The sequence below is a fragment of the Bombyx mori genome, chromosome 8 (assembly GCF_030269925.1).
Source record: "Bombyx mori chromosome 8, ASM3026992v2".
Classification (NCBI taxonomy): domain Eukaryota; kingdom Metazoa; phylum Arthropoda; class Insecta; order Lepidoptera; family Bombycidae; genus Bombyx; species Bombyx mori.
In genome coordinates, this window is record NC_085114.1 from 2,033,748 (window position 1) to 2,058,563 (window position 24,816).

The 24,816-nt window shown below is 37.5% G+C and overlaps 2 protein-coding genes across 4 annotated transcripts in view; one reads left to right on the top strand and one right to left on the bottom strand.

Annotated features, from left to right (window-relative positions):
• LOC101744981 (trifunctional purine biosynthetic protein adenosine-3) overlaps positions 1–18,867 on the bottom strand; it is a 37,153-nt gene extending 18,286 nt beyond the window's left edge. For both annotated transcript variants that reach the window (XR_009973613.1, XM_004925110.5), the window contains exons 1-10: positions 18,432–18,867; positions 16,174–16,421; positions 14,386–14,566; positions 13,254–13,467; positions 5,642–5,772; positions 4,953–5,076; positions 4,350–4,572; positions 1,945–2,161; positions 961–1,159; positions 407–608 (exon numbers count right to left, since the gene is read on the bottom strand). Coding sequence is in view for 1 of the 2 variants with exons in the window: in XM_004925110.5 (XP_004925167.2) it covers positions 407–608; positions 961–1,159; positions 1,945–2,161; positions 4,350–4,572; positions 4,953–5,076; positions 5,642–5,772; positions 13,254–13,467; positions 14,386–14,566; positions 16,174–16,421; positions 18,432–18,602 (1,910 nt within the window). In the remaining variant the exon portion in view is untranslated. The remainder of the gene's footprint in view (positions 1–406; positions 609–960; positions 1,160–1,944; positions 2,162–4,349; positions 4,573–4,952; positions 5,077–5,641; positions 5,773–13,253; positions 13,468–14,385; positions 14,567–16,173; positions 16,422–18,431) is intronic.
• A 1,330-nt stretch (positions 18,868–20,197) lies between these two features.
• LOC101745129 (mRNA-decapping enzyme 1B) lies at positions 20,198–24,397 on the top strand. 2 transcript variants are annotated; one of them, XM_004925111.5, is made up of 2 exons: positions 20,198–21,830; positions 21,906–24,397. In XM_004925111.5, the coding sequence occupies exons 1-2, from the start codon at positions 20,817–20,819 to the stop codon at positions 22,101–22,103; spliced, it is 1,212 nt and encodes a 403-aa protein (XP_004925168.1). In that variant the 5' UTR covers positions 20,198–20,816; the 3' UTR covers positions 22,104–24,397. The 2 variants fall into 2 exon arrangements, with proteins under 2 accessions (XP_004925168.1, XP_004925169.1); XM_004925112.5 differs by having other exon boundaries at positions 21,909–24,397.
• The last annotated feature ends 419 nt before the right edge of the window (positions 24,398–24,816 follow it).

Below are 24,816 nucleotides of genomic sequence, written 5' to 3' on the forward strand. Positions count from 1 at the left end.
ATTGGAAATCTCATACAGACGGACTGTGTAAACGTGTCAGCTCTTCGGCCTATGCACTCTTTAAATTATCCTCCATTTTAAGCACTGACGCCTTACTAACTGCATATCGTGGTGTAGTTGAGTCCTGTCTTAGATATGGAATAATTTTCTGGGGAAACTCAACGCAATAATATCAAGCTTTTAAGACACAAAAAAGGTGTTTAAGGTCTATGTCTGGACTGGCAATAGTCGACAGCTGCAAGTCATATTTTGGAATATTATATATATATATATATATACAAAGTTGTATCTTTTGTTAAAACTTGTCCCAATAGATTCACCAAGATGTCTAATGCTTGATTTGGAGAATTCCATTACGCTGTGAGTCTGTACATGAAGGCTGGCGAAATGAAACGCGAGAACTAACTTGTGGCCCGTCTCCGCCATGATCTTCTGCACGAGGCTGTACCCGTTGCTGTGCGCGCCGGTGGAGGGCAGCGCCAGCAGCACGTCCGGCGGCGCGGCGGCGCGCGGCAGCTGCTTGCGGTTGTCCACCACGCCCACCGCGAACCCCGCCAGGTCGTACTTGCCCACCTCGTACATCGACGGCATCTCCGCCGTTTCGCCGCCTGGTACCGAACCAGGTTAGAGAGAGAGCGAGAGAGAGTATTCTTTATTGTACACCAAAAAAAAAACAATACGATACATTAAATACAAAAAAAGTACAATTGGCGGTCTTATCGCTAAGAACGATCTCTTCCAGACAACAAGTTTTAGTAAGGATCCCTATTTTTTTACAAAAAAGATTATGACCTATGTCACTCGGGAATAGTGTAGCTTCCAAACAGTGAAAGAATTTTTCAAATCGGTTCAGTAGTTTCGGAGCCTATTCAATAAAAACAAACAAACAAATCTTTCCTCTTTATAATATTAGTATAGAAGTATAGATTAATATAGAGGGTCGGAGCGGCGCGGGCTCACCCAGCAGCGCGCAGCCGGACGCGATGCAGGCGTCGGCGATGCCCCGGACCACGGCGGTGGCCACGTCCAGCTGCAGGCGCCCGCACGCCATGTAGTCCAGGAAGGCGAAGGGCTCGGCGCCGGCGCACAGGATGTCGTTGACGCACATGGCCACCAGGTCCTGGCCGATCGTGTCGTACTTCTGCATTAGCTCAGCTATCTGCGAACGTAGCCGTTTTCGTACCAGAATTGTAGTTTTGTTTGCCTTCTACTTATCAGCCCATAGACGTCCACTGCTGGACATAGGCCTCCCCCAAGCCTCGCTACAAATTTTTTGTTAGTCATTGGAGGTATAATAAGATGCGCCTTCCGCAAATATAGTCGTTTCTTTTTTTTTTATTGCCTTTGTAGGCAGACGGCATACGGCCTACAATGGTGACTGGTTATCCGTCGCCCATGGACTTCAGCAATGCCAGAGTCAGAGCCAAGCCGCTGCCTACCAAAGTTGCGAATTTCACAAGGACTATATGCCTATGGGATGGCATCAGTAACTATTCGGCGCCGCGGTATTAAGTAACGAGCTACTTGAGGATATTATTTTTGCAACGTTTGTAATTAATGGAATGAACTTTCTTCCCTGCTTTTATTGCACCGCCAAACCTTGGCGGAAGGCAGCGTTTGGCTATGCCCCTGACATCACCGATACGCACGTGTGACGGTAACCATGAATAGTTATGATATACATGACGGTAGAAATCTGGGTAAGTCGTAAACTTTTTTTAAAACCAGCTCCGAATTCGACCTTATCAAATTACATACTACCACTTCTTGATTTTTGTCTCATCTTCTAAAGTCTCAGCTCTTATCTTGCGCAGATATCTGTTGGGGAAGGTGGAGAAGGTGTTGGGGATGTGTGCACAATTCAGTTGTAGCTTAACTTTAGTAACTGATTAACACCAGATGCGCTGAGAGCTGTTTTGTATGCTAGTGAAATGATGTAATGACCTTCAGCTTAGTGCCAACCCCGTCGGTTCCCTGCACTAGGACGGGGTCCTCCCACTTCTCCCCCATGGCGGAGAGCTGGAACAGGCCACTGAAGCAGCCGAGCCTGCCCAGCACGCCGCGCCGGTGCGTGGCGGTGGCCAGCGGCTCCATCTGGCGGACCAGGGTCGCGGCCGCGTCTATGTCTACTCCGCTTTGAAGGTACGAGAGGCCGTTGATCCTGGGTCAAGTTATTTACTCTTTATATCAACGCTTGAAAGGCAAACGTGACTAAGCGACAATAACTGCTTTGTACATAAATGATAGGCAATAACCATATTCGATGCGCAAAAAAAATATATTTCTAGGTCTATTAAAATCATTTCAATCCTAGAGCTAGATTCGTTAAAATAGAATTCTTTCAGGTATTTCAACTTTAAATTAGTCTACTGTAAAGTTCACGCATTGTCGCTTAGTCACGTTTGCCTCTCAAGCGTTGATATGTATTTTTATAGGGTAGAACGGATGTGGATTCTTCTTAAGGCCGTTTAGGCTTTATTTATATTATGTTAAAGTTCTTTATTCAGCGTATCATGCTCACGAAACATTTCTAACCCAAAATGTTATATAGAAGCCACGGTATTTAAAACGGAGGAGGTAAATCTTTATGACTTGCAAATTCATCATCTGTAAACTCTTTCCCATTACATAGCGCATCGACAAAATTGTGTTCTTTTTCACGCAAAGCAGTTTCGATTTGTTACGAGACATCGCGGTCTACATAAATCATTACAAATAATGTCTACAATCTAAAATTTCGTAGACCCGACGTCTCCTACACCAAATATTAACCAAAACATGCGAGACTAATTCTTTTAAAAATACGGGTATAATTTAAAAAGTGTTTTAATCATTTAGTTAAATCTCGTTCAAGGATTAACATAAATTCTATTGAAATAGTTATTCGTTTATACAAATTTGAAGCGCTTTAAGCCCCAACTCATCAGATAATAATTAGCCCTTTGACTGCCATGTGGGTCAGAGGTGCCCTACGCGGCGCACTGAATTAATTATGTCCGTGTATGTTACGATGTTGAAATACGAATCCGAAGATACTGATAATGAATCTATTTCTTAGAGACCTAAATGTCTAAAACATACATTAAAAAACAAAATTAAGCAAAGTTGCCTAACTTTTAGGCGCTTAGGAACATAAATCGATATAATTACTTTAGTGCGGCTCGTAAGGCACCGGTGACCTACACGGCAAGCAAAGGGTTAAGTATTTTCAGGCACGAGACAAGGATTTAACACCAATCCAAATTTACAGTTACGTCAAAGAATTAGCAGATATTTCGAACCGGGATACAAATAAAATGACCATTCTGTATAAAATGATAAATGTTTATTAAAAAAAAAAAACTATGACAATCCTTACCAAATATTTTAATCCTAGAGGCAAAACTGACAAATGAAAACATACGAATCATTAGTTCGACACACGAGAACAAAATTTTACATTCGACAACGACAAATAGATTTGATTGATTACAAAACAGAACCAAAACAATTAATGAGCACAATAATCATTTACTGAAACATGCTGGGGAACATTCAAAACCATTTATTGTAATCATTTCATACAAATATTATTCAAACTCATAAAACAACAAAGGATTCAAGAAGAAAAAAAAAACACATAAACACAAGGATTACTCATGCAAATATTTTTATTTAACTCGAAAACCCATTTAACATTATTTTACACGATACAGAAAAAATCCAATTCCATACTTTATAAGCTTATATGGCAGACGAGCTGGGAAATTGTGAAGTAGAATCGTCGGCTTGCCATTAACAATGTCAATGCTAGGTCGCCAAAGGGACACTCGTAGGTAAATACTGTCATTATATACAATATTATTTAATCGGTTGTTGAAACAATTCGTATATAACTACCCTTACGTGTGTAAGGTGAATATGACTTTCAATGAATTTGGAAAATGCGTTTTATTACGAACTTGTAACACGCGTGAGTCAATATCTGTGTGCTTAGTGCGACTTTTTTAACGCTCTCCATAGCTTAAAAGTTAACTCAAATTTGTATGCAGTTGGAACAGCGCCCCTAGCGGCAAACGTTGGCAAACGATCCAGCTCCATACAAATTTGAGTTAACTTTTACGCTATCGAGAACGTCAAAAAACTCGCACTAAGCACAAAGAGATCTGATGACTGGGAGCCGGCTTACTCTTCGACCAAGGTGAAACCATAAAGTGTATTTTACTTCGAAGATGGGTTTAAAATACGTCCTGTACCAGTGATTACGCGAATACGTTTTCGCGAGTAACGGTTTTATTACGTAATTTATGTTATTCGTTCGTATTTTAGTGCGGGTATGCTCGACCCATCCCGCCCCCCGGTCCACTTACTTGGTGAAGGCGCGGTGTGCGATGTCCTTCCGGTAGTGCGCGCCGGGGAAGTCGATCATGGAGGCGGCGGCGGTGGCGGCGGCGGCGGCGGCGCGCAGCGAGGCGGCCCGCGCGCACGCCAGCAGCACGCGCCCCCCCCACGTCACCAGCGACCCGTTGGCGCCGCGCCCCACGCCGCTATGGAACACTACTATTTCCGGGTTCGCTTGCACTTGGGACAATCCTGTTATCATATTATTTTCATTTGAGATCAAAGCACCAACGACCAACGACAACCATCTACTGGTGGTAGGATGTCTTGTGAGTCCGCACGGGTAAGCACCACCACTCCGCCTATTTCTGCCGTGAAGCAGTAATGCGTTTCGGTTTGAAGGGTGGGGCAGCCGTTGTAACTATACTGAGACCTTAGAACTTATATCTCAAGGTGAGTGACGCATTTACGTTGTAGATGTCTGTGGGCTCCAGTAACCCTTTAACAACAGGTGGGCTGTGAGCTCGTCCACCAATCTGAGCAATAAGAAAAGGAGGAAGCAGATTTTATTTGTTACATATTATAATTTACATTTTGTTAGAGTTGGCTATATGGCGACACGGATGACTCACCGCTAATCACGCATCCCTTGGTCGAAGTTTCAGGGTAGCCCTTGGAAGAGATGACCACCCCCACGGCAGACATCTTGGTGTTCCATTGCACTTGCATTTGTTTCAGGGTGCCGTTGACGCAGGCCTGAAAAAGAATTTGGTTAACTTTCCTGTCACGCTGACGTGCCGAAACTCGGTCAGGAGGTGCAAAATATATTTAGTTCACATTATCATATTGTTTCATCGAATACCTGTAGGCAGGGTGAACTGTAAGCCCTCTTATCTATTACCATAAAAGAGTCATGCGTCCTAATTTAAAATATGGGGCAGCCATTATAAAATTCAATAGAGATTTCATCCTGTTTTTTTTCCTACCTAAGCTGTGGTGAGCTAACCTAGTTGAGCTCACGGGGCTCAAACCGGAGTGATGCTAACACTGACTCTAGCTTCGTGCGGGTGGACAGATCAGTTCACGAACTCAACCTGAGAGAATTTACTAACACCAACTCCAGCAAGAGCAGTGCTTCGCAGAATCTACCCCAGGATCGGAAACGCGACCCACTGAGAAAATCCGGTGAGAAACTCAATGGGCTGTGTCATCCTCGTGTTCTAATGTGGGCACGTGTTCACGTTGTAATGTTTGTGCTCTGAGAACCAATTACACAGCAGGTGGTCTGTGAACTAAGCAATAGCAAAATATATTTCATTACCTTCATCACTTTATAAAGGTCAGAGTCCATTAAGGTCATCAGAACCTGGGTTTCAGGGTCACCGAAACGACAGTTGAACTCCAGCGTCATGGGGCCTGATTTGGTGACCATCATGCCGGCGTAGAGAACACCTGGAAAAGTTAAAATGGTTGTTGCTGCGTCGTGCCACTCACAGCAAGGCAAGGGATTCTGACTGATCGGTAATAGTCATACTATTTCATTTCTAAGTCTATACATTAACGGGCTATCCCTTATTAAAGCGCTTTTATAAGATTGACCCGTATCTATCTATGTACCTATCTGAATATTTTAACGTAATTTTCACGAACCACAAAAAGTTTACTATTGCACTACCACAAAAATTATTCGGAATGCTTTAGACTTAACCGATAGATGTTTTGTGACAATCATTACCAAACTATTTTGGACAAGAGGCCCCCTTCTTCTAAATGAGCTGATATCTCAGACTCCCTAAGCCAAATTACATAATTTTCTTTCTGATACAAAATAATTACCAATTTAAAAACTATGCGGTTTGTTAAGTTTCCGTGTTGCAAGTGCAATTCCTGTTCTTTAGCATTAAGTACCTCTTGACCTTTTGCCTTGTTCGTAAATTACGTTTTCTTGCTACCAGTGGTCACATTTTTTATCACCACCGCTGATAGTTATATTAGTAGATAGTTTTGTTGCCTTATCACCATATTTATGAGCATTTATACACCATTATTAGAGATTCAAGGGAGACATCTTTATTCTAAATTGTATTTGTCTGGCCGAAAGAAATGAAACTGGATCTAGTTTTGGTAGTTTAGATAGAGTGGGCGAGATATCTCAGTCATTTTTATGATTTTTGTCCCTAGTCCTTGGTCACTGCAAGAAAGGTACGCCCTCAGTAACACCGTACGAAGGTGCTCTGTCGTGGCGTGCAACCTCTTTGACGGGACATAAGACCTACAACGACTAGACACAGACTAAGACAGACATTTGACAAGAATTCAAAAATAGAAAGAAAAATGGAACGAGGGCGTACGTGACTAGCGGCAGGCAGTACATTTTTTGACTTCATTAAAGACGGACACAAACGAGACGACAAGGAACGAACCGACCGTTCTCATATAAATACAAAAAAGTCGACAAAAGAACAAATCGACCGTTCAACTGATCCTTCGACCATTCAAGTGGTAATCGACCGTTCAGTGCTCCTTGAATAATCTGTACGGACAGTGTCGATTAGTAGTGGATGTTACAAGCGCGGGCAAAGGCATCCTTTTGGCTACCGTCGTTCTATTGCTGGGCAACTAGCAGTCTGACCGGTACTGGCCTGCCATGCCAGACAGACCTCACCAGACGGTATCTCTCGACAGTTAGCGGCAGGGCACTTTGGAAGGTAACGCAGCTATCTCGAGGAGTTACTCTGTTAAGTGGTATCGACGTTATATCGCTGGGCAACTAGCAGTCTGACCTCAAGTGGGTACTGGCCTGCCATGCCAGACAGACCTCACCAGACGTTATCTCTCGACAGTTAGCGGCAGGGCACTTTGGAAGGTAACGCAGCTATCTCGAGGAGTTACTCTGTTAAGTGGTATCTACGCCACTCCAAGATCAGCCTTGTTGCTATCATGATTCGAACGTTCCCCCTTCGCAATAGCTGGTTTAAAAAACAAAATTTGGGTTTTGGCTTTTTCCAGGTTTGATATGACGATGTGATTTTCAATCTTCAGGTTTATCTGTCGAACTTGAGTTTCTTTTTCGGTTTGCAGTCTTTCTTGTTGCCTCCGACTGGATTCTGAATTATCACAAAATTTGACGACAGCATATAGCGTCGTTTTTCTTGGAATCATCTTGCTCACTGTACCACATTATATATATATATACACACATTTATTATATTTGTCACGGATAATAATGTACAACATTTATCTAGTAAAAAAAACATGGCCACATTATATTTCCGTTAATAACAAAATAAAAGAAAAACATTCTATTATATAAGAATGAGCGATAATGACGAGAACATGATGTAATTCACTTATTGAATGTTTCATAATGTTCAATGTTTTCTATAATATGTATTTGCCTCAAAGTTTAATTAAAATTTTAATATCATTGACCTTGTTTTCATAAATGAAACAAAAAAAATGAAAACATTATTTTCGAGGTTCGTGCGAGTCGGACATACAGTAGGTACAAAATTAATTTACATTTGCACGTTTGGGTTTTGCATTTTAAAAAAAGCATAAACAGAGCTTTGCTTGGTTTTTTTTTTTTTATAAATTGTGTTTTTTAGAAATTATATTTAAATGCGAATTACATATTGATAAAATAATGAAATATTCCAAGATCGTTTAGGCATTTTTAAGTGAACACGTGAGTTAAAAAGACACAAATAATATAAATAAACAATTCATTTTCTTGGTCTAACCTTAAACTAAACACTCATTGGCTTCGGGTGGCTTAACAACGCCATCTGCTGAAATAGCTTAAGTGTTATTGTCTTTAAAGCAGTTAGTTGCTATCAATTATAAAAAAAATAGTATTATTATTCGCCAATAGATGTCGGGAAGAGTCATAAAGTTGATTATTAAAAACACGAATAAACAACATTTTTTGAAAATAAATCGTAGCTGGATTGATTTATCGGCCCCGAAATCCCCTGTATACTAAATTTTATGAAAATCGTTGGAGCCGTTTCCGAGATTCAGATTATATTCAGTTTAAAGGTATAAGATATAGATAATGTGCACAATATACATAATGGGCGGGCGAAATCCCGTCCCACAGCCCACCTGTGTGCTTAATGCGAGTTTTCTAACTTTTCGATCGCGTAAAATTTGACTCAAATTTGTATGGAGATGGAACGGCGCCCCTAGCGACAAACGTCTTCCAACTCCATACAAATTTGACGCTAGAAAACTCACACTAAGCACAGTGTGCGTATCGATACAGATGCTGCCTTCAGCATCGCCATCATCATCTTACCCGACGCCCATTTTATAAATCTGCTAATTCAGAGCAGAAACTAATCAAACCAAGAACTCCGTTCTGAAACTAGCGTTGTTTCATTCGAGAGATATTTTTTTATGTATATATGGGTGGACGAGCTCACAGCCCACCTGGTGTTAAGTGGTTACTGGAGCCCATAGACATCTAGAACGTAAATGCGCCACCCACCTTGAGATATAACTTCTAAGGTCTCAAGTATAGTTACAACGGTGCCCCACCCTTCAAACCGAAACGCATTACTGCTTCACGGCAGAAATAGGCAGGGTGGTGGTACCCACCCGCGCGGCTCACAAGAGGTTCTACCACCAGTAATTACGCAAATTATAATTTTGCGGGTTTCATTTTTATTACACGATGTTATTCCTTTACCGTGGGAGTCAATCGTGAACATTTGTTGAGTACGTATTTCATTAGAAAAATTTGTACCCGGCTGCGGGATTCGAACACCGGTGCATCGCTTCAAGAAGAATGCACCGGACGTCTTATCCTTTAGACCACGACTACTTTAAATTCATGAAATTAGCAACACTCTCTTTTGGCTTACGATAAAAATCATATTTAAGATATCATAACTTATTCACAAGCGACTTTCGATTGTTTCCTACCAAAATTATGCCCTTTAGGTCGGCATCGATTTTCTGACATGAATAACTCACCCTTCAAACCAAAAGGCGCGACTAGTATGGGATATGTAGTTGTAATATTTACAAAAAGGTACAAAAAATCATGCTACATTCAAAATAACAAAAAATATGTCATTATGTAGCCCCGCAAATGATTGCCTAAAGCGCAGCAATGTGTGAGCAAGATTTTTTTTTATTGCTTAGTTAGGTGGACGTGCTCACGGCCCACCTGGTGATAAGTGGTTACCGGAGCCCATAGACATCTACAACGTAAATGCCGCCATCCACCATGAGACATGAATTGTAAGAGTCTCACTTTTAACAGTACAACGGCTGCAACGCCCATCAAACCGAAACGCATTTACTTCTTTACGATAGAAAAAGGCACCAATTAGTTTGAGACGGTTATTCTTTAAAGAAGGTCTGTGGAGAAGCCTCAACGGTAGGCAGTGGCTTGTCTCTAAAGGACAACTAAAAAAAAAGAAGACGGATAATTATAATTATAAAAAACTATCAAATAAACTTCGAGATCATTAGGGGTGATCCTAATCAGTTTAAAACAAAGGCAAAGACTGCATGAGACTACGTGTATGAGATAAGTGATAACCTTAAGTGACAACAGAATCCGTCGCGAGACATCTCAGAAAAAAATATCATTTAAACAATTATGACATACAATACAATTTCTTTTATCATCCAATTAGTTTAAAGCGTAGCAACCGAAAAAAAAACTCACAAATAAACAAAAAACGCAACAACGGACTCGCATTGCTAATGTGCCCCTGATTTTATGTTGAACCTAATCGTGTTAGTGACAAGGTTCAGTTTTGTTTGTAGTCAATGCTTCTAATTTAATTTTATGTTTGTCAGGAATTATCAGAGGCGTCAGGTCCTGATAATGCGTAAACAATGGGGTCAAGAAGCGATGACATACGTAATAGTGTGGGCCGGAGTCGTATGACGTAACCGCCATCTTCAGTTCACACAGAGAGGACTAAGATTCACATTGAAAATACGATATAACTTTGCGTAATGCTTTTCTAATTGAATTTTAATGATAAAAATTCAAACAGATGCCGAAGTAATTTTAGAGGGTCCGAATTGCTTACCCGAACCTTTGACTAATAAGATATTTACGTAAGCTGCTCTGGCCATTTGGAGGTGCTGGAAACGAATGAGGATACTAGTACTAGAATCTGGTGATCGGACAATAAACCGCTCGAGAAAGCCATGACCAGGTACCGACCGATTGATGGTGGCGTAGACTTCTTCTTCCTCGCTTTCTTCATTACTGGAGGTCGTATACTTGAAACTTGTCCGTGGCCTGTCTCGTCAGCTGTTTCACCCCGTCCGCTCCTCAGCTTTTCGTAGGGCAGCTGCAATATGCGGCCTGATTACGGTGGTTATTTGGTCACACCAGCGGCTAGGCGATCGGCCGCATGGTCACTTTTCTTCCACCTTGCCCGTCAAAATAGACAAAGTGCTAAGTTATCCGGCTGTCGGCGGGCAATGTGACCGAAGTAGCTGAGGATCCTCTGGTAGCAGATTGTTGAGAGCCTATACTATGACAACACAAAGCCTTCGATAGATCGATTCTAGAAGTACTTCGTATGTCGTATCATTCTTGTCAGAGCGATCGTCTTCGTCATCCAGCATCATTGCTGTGGGCAGATATTATGCGCCTCATGAACAATCTCCCCTCCTCCCGGTTTGTGGTGAGCCTGGTACACTCATGCAAACATCCGCCAACTGCCGACTTGATCTGGTCGGTCCATCGCATGGGCACCCTTCCACGCGGTCTGGTGCCTTCTACTTTGCCCTGACGTTCTTACACTAATAGATAACCACACTATCCCCAAGTAGCACCGGTCATAATTCATATTGATAAAAACAACGTTTTCTCTTCGAAATCTCAACAATTGTAAACGAAATATATCAACAATTCATCGTCCCTTTCGTTCGCAATCAAGTCATAAATCAGACAAGTTATGTGGGCAATAAATTCGATGATAAACATACATTGTAGGACGTTATCGTGAAGCTGAATTATTTAGTTTTAAAATACTAAGCTGTGTGGTCATTGGACTTCCTGATGTGCGTGCTATACAAGACAGTCTGACCTGGACACAAGATATATGATTGGATGATTCAATTAGGTAATTAATGAGAGGCACTTTCTTTTACAGGGCGCAAACAAAAGTACAGCTAGGTGGGACAGGCACATGAAGATACAGTTTAAATTAGGTTATTCAGCTTCACCCAGTCGGACCGGAATTTTTGACGGGAACGCGAGGAGTGAAGTTGTGATTTGTTTTATTTTGTCTATTTAGTGTTTCTTCGGGTTTAAATGTGTAATAACTGTGGCTGTGGCCACTGGACGTAACTTCTTGGGGTCCTCCAACAAGTCCACTGAAAAAATCTCAGTAAATGACCACCATTTTATTGAGATTATATTTCATCCCATATCATCTCATCTCATTTCATTTCATTTCAACTCAGTTGATTAATGTCTCAAATTGATCATCTTCATTTCATTTTTTCATAATATCATCTATACTAATATTATAAAGAGGAAAGATTTGTTTGTTTGTTTGTTTCGAATAGGCTCCGAAACTACTGGACCGATTTGAAAAATTCTTTTTCCATTAGAAGCCGACATTGTCCCTGATGAACATAGGCTACTTTTTTTATTTATTTTTTTGGTTTCATTTGTGTTTTAATGTTTCCGAAGCGAAGCGAGGGTGGGTCGCTATTCTTCACATAAATAAGAACATAAATTAAAATAAGACATGACTTAAAGGTCTTAGTTACCAGGTCATAAGATCCCTAATAATAATAATCAGTCGGACCCCTGAACCAACCTTTTAAACTGACGTAATAACTAAATCTCTCCCGTAAACATCTCGCGCTTTCATTATAAATATGAAATCTAAGTGTATCTATTCAATTCGACTAAAAACTCAAATCGGAAGGCGCAATGGATTGGCAACAAATTTTACAAAATAATTATGGCGAGTTTGGCAGTAAAACTGAAAAAAATTCGAAAGGATGCGGTCATTGGAAGAAATTAATTATTGTTGCTGCATTTTGTCTGGTATATTACGTACTTTACTAGAGTACGACACGATTTTTTGGTTTTCCATTTTCATTTCATTCCGTTAACCATTTATTAGTAGCCTTATATAAAACAGCCTATTAAATTAAAATGAAATTATAGCTGAGGAAATCGTTAAACGCACGTTTCATTCTTTATAAAATCAAATACATTACACATGGCATCCGTTACGGTTTGCACATTTAAGTAAGAATATCGATTATACGGTTACATGTTATCGATAACCTCTGACTCGAACATCTTAAAACAAAGGAAAAATTCCTTCAAAACATATTTTTCGATACGATATGATAGATTTATGAAAAACACAAAATCGACGAAATTCTCCCGAGAATAATTGCGATAAAGTCTCCGTTCCTATTTTTTTTTTATGTCTCTTTTCTGTTATTACACAAATATATGAAGTCGTATATTGGAAGTTTCCGAAATCGGGTAGCTGAAGGTTTTGTTTACGCGCAACTGATAAAAGCTGACAGCGTCGGGGGCACAACCTTTTAACTTTGTTCAAAGAGCGCTATCTCATAACGATCAGATACTACCGCGACGAGGGGTTCCCATCGGATGGTACGTGGAAAAATTGTCTCTAGACAAAACGTCCATCTCATCCACAGAGAGCGGCGGTTCCAGGTTTGAATTCCGCTTATGGTGACGTGATAATAAAAATAAATTGTAAAATCGATATTCTTACACCATAGAAGGCATTCGCGAACACTTGATAAAAAAGTATATCATCAGAAAACTTGGTACCTGCTTGAGGGATTCGAACACCGGCACAGTTGCATCGCTTGATACGAATATACCGGGCGTCTTATTTCGCAGGCCAAGACGACTTTTTGCTTAGTAGTCAAGCATCATCGCTTTTCCCACTTACCCACATATTTGATGCCCTCCGCTTTAAGTCCGTCGACGGCTCTCTGCAGCACCTGGTCCTTGACGTCAGCGAGTTGGTCTGGTGTTATCAGTGGACAAGGCGAGTAGGCGCCCATGCCCCCGGTGTTGGGCCCGGTGTCGCCGTCTCCGATGCGTTTATGATCCTGTGCGGGCGGCATCATCGACACGGTTTCACCATCGGTGAATGCTAGGACCTAGAAGAACAGAAGATTCATATTCATTTCGGATGAGCGAAAGATGTCAGTTCATAACTAAAATTCTAAGTTGTTTTTCTTTCAATTAACGCGGGTTTTATCGCATCGAATTTCTAGTCAATTAAAAAGCCGGATAAAAAGCGTGAGATCGTAAAAAAATAAAATAATGTTGTATCTAATTTTGAATAAAAAAATAAATTATTGCTTGAAATTTAAATTTTGTTGCTAAGATGTGGTCAAAGAAATATTTCGACTGATAATATCTGTCATTGAACCCGTCTCATCTAGGTATACTAAATAAATAAATCTACAGTGGTTTTTACGGATGTTCCGTTATAACTACTGAACCATGCATCCGATTAACTCGAGACTTGGTATCCATGTAGAAAATACATGTACTTAATGGATAGGCTAATAGGATATGGATATATATGGATAGGAATAATATTTATATGAGTGTTGGACTCCCTACACCGGTTGCGGGGGCGTTAATGATGAGAGCTTTTGTGGGGGTGAGAAATAATAATGTTAATTTTAAATGCTCAGCGAAGCGGACGGGTACAGCTAGTTTTTTTTTTTATATTTTGCCAAATACGATGGTAATCACCACACTCTAATATTAAGCGATTGTCGAAGGCCACGAAGAGGCTTGAGACACGACGTTGTCTGTCTCACTTGGACTGATTGGTACGATGGTACTTAAGGCAGGCACTATGATTCTGTTAACCAGAGTATAGGGAAATAAGCGAGAATATGAGGGGTGATAAGGAATTAACAGCACTTTGATAACGGCGGGATCGTTAGCCCGCATTGGGGGTACAGACCTCTGACAGGGTCTTTTCATGTAGACACATGGCACAAAAGGTGCAGCAATGCTTTGGAGCACACATTTGGCCTCGACTGAAATAATAAACTCACCGAAACTTCATCGCCCTCCAACAACTCTTCAATGACAACGGTCTGTCCTGCTGTACCATACTTGGCGTCGGTTAATATCTCATCAACAGCTTTGCAGGCCTCTTCTTTGCATGTAGCGACAACCACACCCTTGCCGGCCGCTAACCCGGAAGCCTTCACTACCAAAGCCGGGTAAGTAGCACTGCAAGACAAAGTATTACTCCACATACAGCAATAATTTGGATTTTCAATAATTGTGTTAATTTTGAAGTGTTTTTAAAATATCATGATTTAAGGGTTTGGTGCTGTATTAATGCAATTAACTTGTTGTAAAGTTCACAGAATCGTTAATTTATTTAAAATTTTAGCAAGTCATTTTTTTTCTTTTGAAACTAGTTTGAGAAATTACTTTGATTTATTGTGTAGGCATATTCTAACATGAAAATAAATGTTAAAGGTAGTGTAGTTAGTTACTTTTATTAAAATATTTGGATAAGTTATATATTATATTTAAATGATTCTTAACATAAATTTAATATAATAATAATATAAATAAAAGAACATCTATCCATCCAGTTTGTTCAACTGGTTATCCGCATGTCATAGCTTCTACAGTAATTATGAACAAACAGAATGTATTTAAATGTTCACATTAATTACTAACACAGCTAGCCGGCTAAGTACGTGTTTCAGCACGCACAGACTGTAGTTTTTAAATTACTTTATAAATAGCCTTTCATTTTTGAAATCTGAAAAAATCAGAAATTTGAAGACGCAGAAAACGTATAAAATTCTTGAAATAGGTGGTGACATTGTCCCACAAATGTTAGTGTGTAAACATTAAGTGCACGTCGATAATATCAAGTACTCGCCTCTCGTAGGTCACTGGAGTACAGATGATAATATATACACGAAAGAGCTGTTGTGAATTGAGACATAATATAATTTTACGAATCTAATAGTTCTTTGAGATATTTCGTGCAACAATTAGCTCGAAGTTTGCATAATGCACTGAATTAAGCAAAACGATAAAACAGGGTTTTTGAATGGAAATAAAACCCAAATGAAAAATGAAGTGCAATTGTTAGATTGCGATTTGATCTAGAATTTGTTTAGCTCCATACTGAAAACTAAGTATCTTCCCTCTGACAGGTGAAGATGAGAAATTGAAAGTCATCACTCACTCGTCATTACTAAAATGAGCCATTGGAACAAACAACATCAATATTTTATAATGACAATTTATCAATTACCAAACGCTTGAAGGAGGTTACACATGATGCTAAGGCTGGCTGGTACTTTGCACAGAGAGTGAGTCTGGCTGTCCAACGAAGCAACGTAGCCAGTATCTTGGGAACTGTGCCTCCTTTAAGCGCATTGGAAGATCTGTTCTACTGTGTGAGTTGATTTATGTTAAATTATTTTGATTTGACTTTTTGTTAATAATAAATAAATTGAGACCACGCTATTTATCAAGTTCAGTTATCTGAATCTATCAATTGAGTCGTCTAGTATCAAAGGTGGCAATCTGTGCATTTGGACAAAAAAATGTTATTGATATGTCAATACAGGTTGATTTGAATATAATCGTCTCCTTCAAAGAATACGGTTCAAAACCTGCATTAAATAAAGGTTAATACTTAACCTGTTATTTATCTAAGATGTCGTTCAGAAGAGTTTTGTGACTGCCAATGGAATACAAAGTCAATAATTCGTTTTTCTGATTTACCAATAATTGTCCAAAAGTCACATTGCCGGCTTTGATAATAGTCGACTCAATTAAACGATCATTTCAAAAAATTAAATTACCTGTTAATGAACTCTTTGGCAGCTGCAGCATCAGTGAAGGACTTATGTCTGGCAGTCGGTATCTGATATTTGTTCATAAACCTCTTTGCCCAGTCCTTGTTGGCCTCTATTTGTGCACCAGCTTTATTTGGCCCAAAGCACGGAATTCCATAGGAAACTAAGCCATCTACAATACCATGAGCAAGAGGATCTTCTGGGCCAATCACAACTAGGTCTATTATGTTATCTTTGCACCATTGCGCTAATGCCTGGGATAAAGTATTTTGGTTAATTTGATGGTACTTGAGAAATAAGCAATTAATGTTAGAGTAATTAGATTAGATGTTAGAGTATCCTGGATTATTTTGTCTCAATAAGGAAACGAAGTGAACACATTCTGCTTTGCAGTCTTATGAAAACTAGAGTTTAACATAGTTTTCAATTAAAATGTGATTAAAACCTACTGATTTGACCAGCTCTTTTTTCATTAAATCACAAATTAGATTCCATCTATTATAAATAATCATACTCTGTTATTAATTTTTTTGTCAAATTGGAAGGATACAAAATTCAAAACGATTATCTTTAGCTTCTTTAAAGTATATATGTATACAGAGATATATGTATACGTATATATCTATATATACACATACTTGTGTATTTTATTTCTTCCAATAAGTAATTATTGAATATATATAAATTTATTTTGTCCATCTAAAACGGCTGCAATTATCTGGCCATATTACGTATACAGATAAGGTTTACTTTATATGTTTATTTTTGTCTCTTGAACAAATAGAATTCTATGTAAAAAAAAACATTTTCTACAACATCTCAAATTGTTAATCTCAGAGGTTCTTGCACTTTTGGTATTAGTTGTTAACAACTTTGTCTACCTACTGTACAAAATTATATTTTGTTTAAAAATATTATTTCATAATATTGATGCCACCTATATAATGAAATTTGAGTATCATTAAGAATCAACAGAGCCAAACAAAGGTCACACAGATACTGTCATTTATTATATTACCAAACCATACTCCATATATAAACTATAATTTATGTTAGAGTATGTAATTAAATATACCACCAACCATGAGTTAATTATTCCTAAAAATAAATAAGCAGCGATAATTTTTTACATCATTAAAATAATTAAATACTACGCAATTATTGTTAGTGTTTGTGACAAAACAAGACAAATATATTTACGTTTTGATTTTATCATTGAAACGACCAATATGAAATATATTGCAGAATAGCTTAATGTATGTAAGGGAGATAACCTTTTGTACCTACGCCTGTAGATATTATAAGATCGAACTTACAGGATGCAAGTCTAAATATTTGTTAAAGGTACAATTTAATAAAACAATACCACTTAAAATTGAAGATTAAATTTAATTATTAATTTATTGACTTAAATTAGTGGACTCACTCACAGCACTGTTTGTGTTAAGTGGTATTTCTAATTAAAATTAAATAAGTGATTTATAAAATGTCTATTTATTCCATGTTACAGTAGATTTAAGATTTATATTCTTTATCTTATAAGACTTCACATCAGTTTTTCTATGTTAAATATAATTATTTTTGACTTTAACCCTTAATAATTTTAATGTTAGATGTTTCATCATTAATGAGACCTTCATTTGGTGGGAAGCTTTTCATATCTAATTTGGACACCCTAACTTCTCCTAGTGAAGAGTAATTAAATAAATTGATCATAAGCATTGTGAATTCAACAGAAAATCATAGACGTACTACTATGTCTGATATCATAGTGTAATAATACAATTTATTTAATATCATATGTTTTGCACATATAGTTTGCTCTTAGTGTGCTATTCCTCCATTTATGAAAAATATTAAAACATTAGCAAACTAACAATGTTGCGTTAGTTGCGTTAATGTTAATTAACATTAACAAAACAAAATAAAAAACTCACAAATCCCCACCTCAGTTTAGTCTTAAATTATATAATCAAGTAGAATATCATACCATAAAAATTTGGTAAAATGTTTTTTTCTAGAATATTTTTTCAACCAAATTTTACCAAATCAAAAAAAATTACAATTTTAAGACATTTTTTGCTTCTTAAATTTAAGTTATCAGTGAAGCAGTGTAAGTAGTTTCTAAAGGGTAACTGATGATAATACAGACACATAAAATACATTTTTAAATTAATGTATTTGAAGCACTGTCAATTTCACAGTTTCGAGAAATTCTTCAAGCAAAACAATTCAATATTTAATATTATTAAACGAGTACATACCGAGTAGTTTTTAATATCGAGTTCGATGCTTTCAACTTTTTTTGTTGTCGAAATACCGACACTGCCTGGAGCGCAGTAAATCTTTTTCACATTAGGCGAATCCGCTAGCTTCCAGCAAAGAGCGTGTTCCCGACCACCTCCGCCTATTACCAAAACGTTCGCTTCCGACATTTTATTTAGAAATTACACCAAATTAAAGAAAACTTTTCCAATTTTTAATAGATTTTTCACGTGTTCGCTTTTCAAAATAATAGTATCTTACAATGGGAAAGGCTTGTTATTCATTTATTATATTCAGGGTAAGAACTGTAGCGCTAATTTGACGTATATTAGGTACTTCAAATTTTATTTTTATTTCTTTTATTAAGAACATTTAGTTCATTTAGCTAACACACTTGTTTACCAGACACGCGCATAGTTTCGAATGACGTTGACAAATTGACACTACAAATTGACATTTACTTGACATTTCGTTTGAACTTTGATGTTGATGGGGGCCATAGACATTTCGTTTGAACTTTGATGTTGATGGGGGCCATAGACCTATTGATGGGGGCATATAATGTATGTTAGATAGCATCAACCAAATAATAACTCTTTAACGATAATGGTTCTTCTTTAAATCGTGTCAGACTCTCACTCATAGAACAATTAACAGCATTTTAAAATAAGAATTTTTAAGCTGAATCGTCAAAAATCCCGTGCCGTTGAAAACCTCACGTCTGAGCCTTGGATCTGAAGATAAGGCATGGTGTTTCCTACCTGGTGTAAAGTTCTTAACGGGGCAGATAGACATCGTTTATGCATATTCAACAACATAAGTTCGCCGCCCATCTTGAGATATAAGTTCTAAGGTCTCAATATAGTTACAACGGCTGCCCCACCCTTCAAACCGAAACGCATTACTGCTTCCCGGCAGAAATAAGCAGGGCGGTGGTACCTACCCGTGCGGACTCACAAGAGGTCCTACCACCAGTAAAATTTTTATTAGACTTAGGTCAATACATACATATGTTGCTTGTGTTGATTCCATTAGCACGGGGTATACGTTCCATTAAAGTAAAGCGTAATATGAAAGAATAAAGATGCTATCTCATAATGTAAATGATGAGGTCGGGGGAAAATGGGCTGAAAATTGGTCAGGTATTTTACCATTAAATTCTCGTTTGCTCGTCTTGCTCATTTGCCTCTTAGTTGTTATAAAAAAAAAAAATGTTTTTCATAACAATAAAATAAATTATTTCTTGCAAGTATTGAAATGTGATAACGAATATATATTTAAAAATAAATAAAATTCTAAGTCAGCATGTTCACAATTCAGGTCATTCAATCTCTTCTAAATTTCCAATTTTTTCTCTTATGTGTAGGTCCTTAATGTTAAAGTTGCCAAATTACACAGCACCAATTTGAGATCTCGGAAAGTTTAACGCTGTATGCAATTTTGGGAAATTCTACAATTTAAGCAAACCAGCGTTAAGCAGGGTCTTATGCCGGCCACTCACATGCAGGCAAATATTCGTACATTGTACGAATGTTTGTGCGCATGTGAAGGGCCGTCAAACATTCATTCGCAAACTTAGCAGCTGTGCAAATGGGTTCGGTACTCAATTCGCGAACCCGTTTGCGCTTCCTCCTACACTTGTTTACGATTGTCTCACGAATTTCTCTTCCTTTTTAATTCGTCAATAGAACATTGAAGAGAAAAAGAGTTTTGAATTCTTTCCCAGACATCATTAACAGCCATGCTGTTTTTTATGGGATTTCTTTTGATGAAGATACGCTACACTGTAGACGTCACGAACTATGAAAATGGCGATACGTCCGTTACCTTCGCAATCGTCGGCGCAACTGGGCAAACGAATGTGTGGGAGACTACACGAAGGTTCGCGGTTCGCGCGCTTTGATGTCTGTTAAAAAACCGACACAGCTTGGAAAACCACGAATGTAGCGAAAACTTTGCTTAATCATTTGCAAATGTCGTCCTACACTTGCGGGTTTGCGTATTCGTGCGCATGTGAGTGACCGGTGTTACTGTACTAGGTTTGTTTTGTATCAAAGAGTAAATTAAAAGAAAAAACAAAGCAAAAGTATTATTTCAACAAATTTAAGACAATACCCACATTTTTAATAGAATTAAATATTTTGTTTGCTACCTGCATAATATAAAATATGTACATCCTGATTATGTATGTATACTAGTTTTAATTTTTCTATATTCTAGAATTCCTAGTTTTTGCGTACGAATAGTCTACCTGAATCATTAAAAATAATTAAATACATCCAGATTTCAAAACGTAACCAAAATGGCGAAACTGTTCGTTCTTGTCATTTTGCTGTGATGCTTGTTCGCTGATCAAAACTATTTTATTATTAGTAATATAAAAAATGGCTGACACCGGGTTACGTAGTATGAATTTCGCTGCATTAAAGCGGGCAGATCCATATGCTCGTGAAATTGTCGATAGTGCTACCCACGTTGCCCTTTACACATTTGAAGAGAACGAATGGGAGAAAACCAACATTGAGGGTGCTTTGTTTGTGTACAGTAGAAATGGTGAACCATACCACAGTTTAGTGATTATGAACAGGCTGAACACTAACAACCTAATAGAACCAGTGTCTAAAGGAATTGAACTACAGTTAAAGGAGCCGTTTTTACTATATCGTAACGCCAAGTGCCGCATTTACGGTATATGGTTTTATGATAAGGACGAGTGCGTGCGAGTGGCCACGAAGTTGAACACATTAGTGAAAGAGTCCATAAAACAGTCGCAAGGCGAAACCATGCCACAGAATTCAGTTTACAATTCGTCTACAACTTCAACTCAATCTATAGATATCTTCAGCATGTTGAGTAAAGCGCAAGACGATTTCAATTCTAATAAAGGTGTTGCTGGAAACAAATCCGAATCGACGCCGGCCAAAGCGCCTGACATGACGTCGCAAAGTGTAATGGATTTCTTTGCAAAGGCTGGGAGTGGAGCATCGGCTCAAATGCCTGCAGTGTCTTCATTGCCCTCACCAGGGATATTCGGTCCGCGTGCCACTGATTCCAGAGAAGTACCACAGCTTTTACAGAGGCTCATGAGTAACCCTGCACATTCAGTAGAACATATTGAGAAGCAACAGCGATCTGTTACTCCTCAAGAAGGGCAAAGCTCAAATGGTAATTCTACACTAGATTCTGGTATCAAACCAAATTGTATGTTCTCATTAAAGTCAACTCCTTTGGAGAAGCAAAATCAAAGGATACCAGGATTGAAAAAAGCTCTGGATAGTAGTGATGCTAATGGAATAGTCACCATGGAGAATGAACTCAATTTGATGCACTTATCTTCTCCCAAGACAACATCGCCATTAGCTGCATACTTGAATCAATCTCAAGACATAGGACACACGGTAAGTTCTTATTATGGTAGCAAAGTGGAGGATGTTGGACATTCTTATCCTAAGATTGACTCTGTAACTACTCAGCAGAAACCGGCGCTGATGCCCCCCACAATGTTCACTGCAAGTTCAGGTGGTGATGTCCAGCCATCACCGCAGCCACTCACCAGGAATCAACTCCTTCAGGCCTTTAATTACTTACTCAAACATGATGCAGATTTTGTGAATAAACTTCACGAAGCCTATGTCAAATCGTTTTCAGAAAAAGCATTTTCTGTGTCATAAGATAATCTTTTATGACTGTGGCTGATGTTGCCAGCCATTATTATGATGTACAGTTGTAATATGAAGCATAATCTCTTTAAAAATGTTGTGTAGAACTTGTTGTTTTTTAGTGACTTACCATTTGGACAGAGTATTTTAAATAAGTTTAAAAATATGCAAACCAGTTGTCACTTAATTTTATATAGTGGATGAATTTTAGTGACTCCAGATGAGTGATATTCAGTCAGGTCTTTAATGACACAAATGTTTGTGATATTTTTAGTTACAAGCTAATTGGCTTCAGCTTGATGTTCTGTAAAATCAAACTCATCCAACATCCAGTTACTGTTCTTACACATCCATCATACTTTTAATGTTCTTCTTATCACAAAAAAACGGACAATACATAACAAAGTATACACTTTTCTAAAATATATTAAATCTCGTAGAGATATTCAGCTTTACGTGTTGTTGCAATTGTAATTTTCAAAATATAAGAGACTTGCCAAGCTGCAACATTACTTGATAGGTGTTTTTATGGACTGTAAAAAATATTTTCTATTCGTTTATAAAATATGCCTTATGTTACATATAGGAATCAGTTTACTATATTTCTGTTTAAGTAATGTTTTTCAAATCATATTATACTCATTTAAAAAATTTAATGATGTAAAAAATTGAATTTCCACACATCTAACTCTTACGGTATGCTTGAAAAGAATTTAATTTAAATAAAACGAAAGACTTGAGTACAGATTAGAAAACTAAATATATGTAAAAATAAAGATTTGTTGCAATATACTTAATTTTTATAAACTTATTTAGTTTTAGTGTAATAAAGATCCTGAGACCTTTTTTCATAAGACCAAGTATTTACTACAAGTTGAGTACATCCTTTCTTTATTCAAAAACAATAATCGATAAAAAATGCCTAGTTTCTATATGAGTAAGAGTGCCAGTGCAAAACATATGGCATGGCACTGGAAAACCAAGTTACATTTGCAAGCTAAGAAAATGTTAAACTATATAAACTCAATGAAACAAGTTAAGTAGAATGCTAAAATTTATTTAGGAGTTTGTTCTAAAGAAAGAACATTAATGAATTTCAACAAAACAATATTATTGAACAAATGACATGTTTGCTTTGAATTTGTTTCTGGGTGGTATCTTGATTTTTGATAACTCTTGAAGTTAAAGATTATTATGATTTCAAAACAGATTTCGTACAAGAATGTTTTTAGTGACTTTCATGTCTTTGTTCTTGCATAGTAATCTTATAACTAAAATCCCAATAAGTTAGTAATTAAGACACAGGTGGATGTATTTTTTTTGTTTTTCACCATCCACAAATCTACAACCGTGCACCTTTCTTGGGCTTGCAGTGGATAATTTTCACACCTGCCATTTCTGATAGTCAATGAATCAGAAACTTGATGTTGCCTGTGACCTTGGCGTACTGCTCTTGCCTTTGGACAAGAATTGTCTTCTCAACAGACTTATATGCTTTGGTGAACTAAAATAATCCGACGTATTGATAAGTGTTGCTTTTATTTTATAAACCAAGAAGCTATTTTAATTAATTCTATTACACATTACTCCGTTTTTTTATTTAGTTAACATAGCTTTGTTTATGTTTGGATTAGCTGATCTAATTTTAGTCAAAACCTCCATATGAAGTTGAAAATACTTCAAATTATATTGTAATACTGACCTCGGCAAATTTGAAGCAAACATGTATCTTACTATACATTTATATACTTCAAATTTCAATTTCCAAACATATCTTTTAATTTCAAATATTTTTTAGATTCATTTAATTATTATTTAGGTTCTATCTTGTTATTTTAAAAGATCGACTTAAATAATTTGGATTCAACATTTAAAAAGCATGTATTTAATATAAGAATACGTCCATATTCACAAGACTCATAAGATGGCCTACAAAACTATATTTTGTGATCTGTATCATGCATCAGAACAGAATGCATTGTTTTTTGAAAAACAAAAAAAAAGATATTCGATATTAAGGTTTTTGTTATAGCAGAATTTAGTGATAAAACCTGTAGGTACCTAACTTTTCAAATTAGTGTGTTGAGGGAATTTCAAAATATAAAATCTTCCCAATTACAATTTTTTTAAAGAACCCGATGTAGTTATTTTGTAACAATTTCCCTTTATTAATTAGTTAAAAAAAATCAATTGTCCGATTCTGTTAAAAACCCATTTGAAAATGTTAGTAGTGTTCAATTTGACATATTCAAACTAGAAAGATGTTATCAAAATCGTTCAAAATTAAAGGGTTCACTGAGATTGAAGTTTTCTTTCATTTAACATTGGTGTTGGTGGTAGGGTGGGCTTTTTCGAAGCTTATATTTGTGTAAAATGGGCCCCAGCGTTCTTTGAGTATTATTCTAAAATACTGTGATGAACAAAGTGCATTTATTGATGTTAGGATGTATTGTGAGTACATAGATGTCAACCATCTTTGTAAAGAGAAACATTTTCGGTAGGCAGGTTCGGCTTGGCTCTGCCCCTGGCATTGTTGAAGTCCATGGGCGACGGTAACCACTCACCATCAGGTGGGCCGTATGCTAGTCTGCCTACAAGGACAATAAAAAAAATAAAAAAAAATATTGTTGGAAGATTCATCGAAATAGCGCTAGTGTAGGAAGTGGAAAATATTTTTTTTTTTTTTTTTATTGCTTAGATGGTTGGACGAGCTCACAGCCCACCT

Coding starts and splice junctions, on each gene's coding strand:
- LOC101745129 (XM_004925111.5), top strand. CDS start 20,817: ATGGCTGACACCGGGTTACGTAGTATGAATTTCGCTGCATTAAAGCGG. Junction 21,831..21,905: donor CTCAAGACATAGGACACACG/GTAAGTTCTTAT, acceptor GTAACTACTCAG/CAGAAACCGGCGCTGATGCC.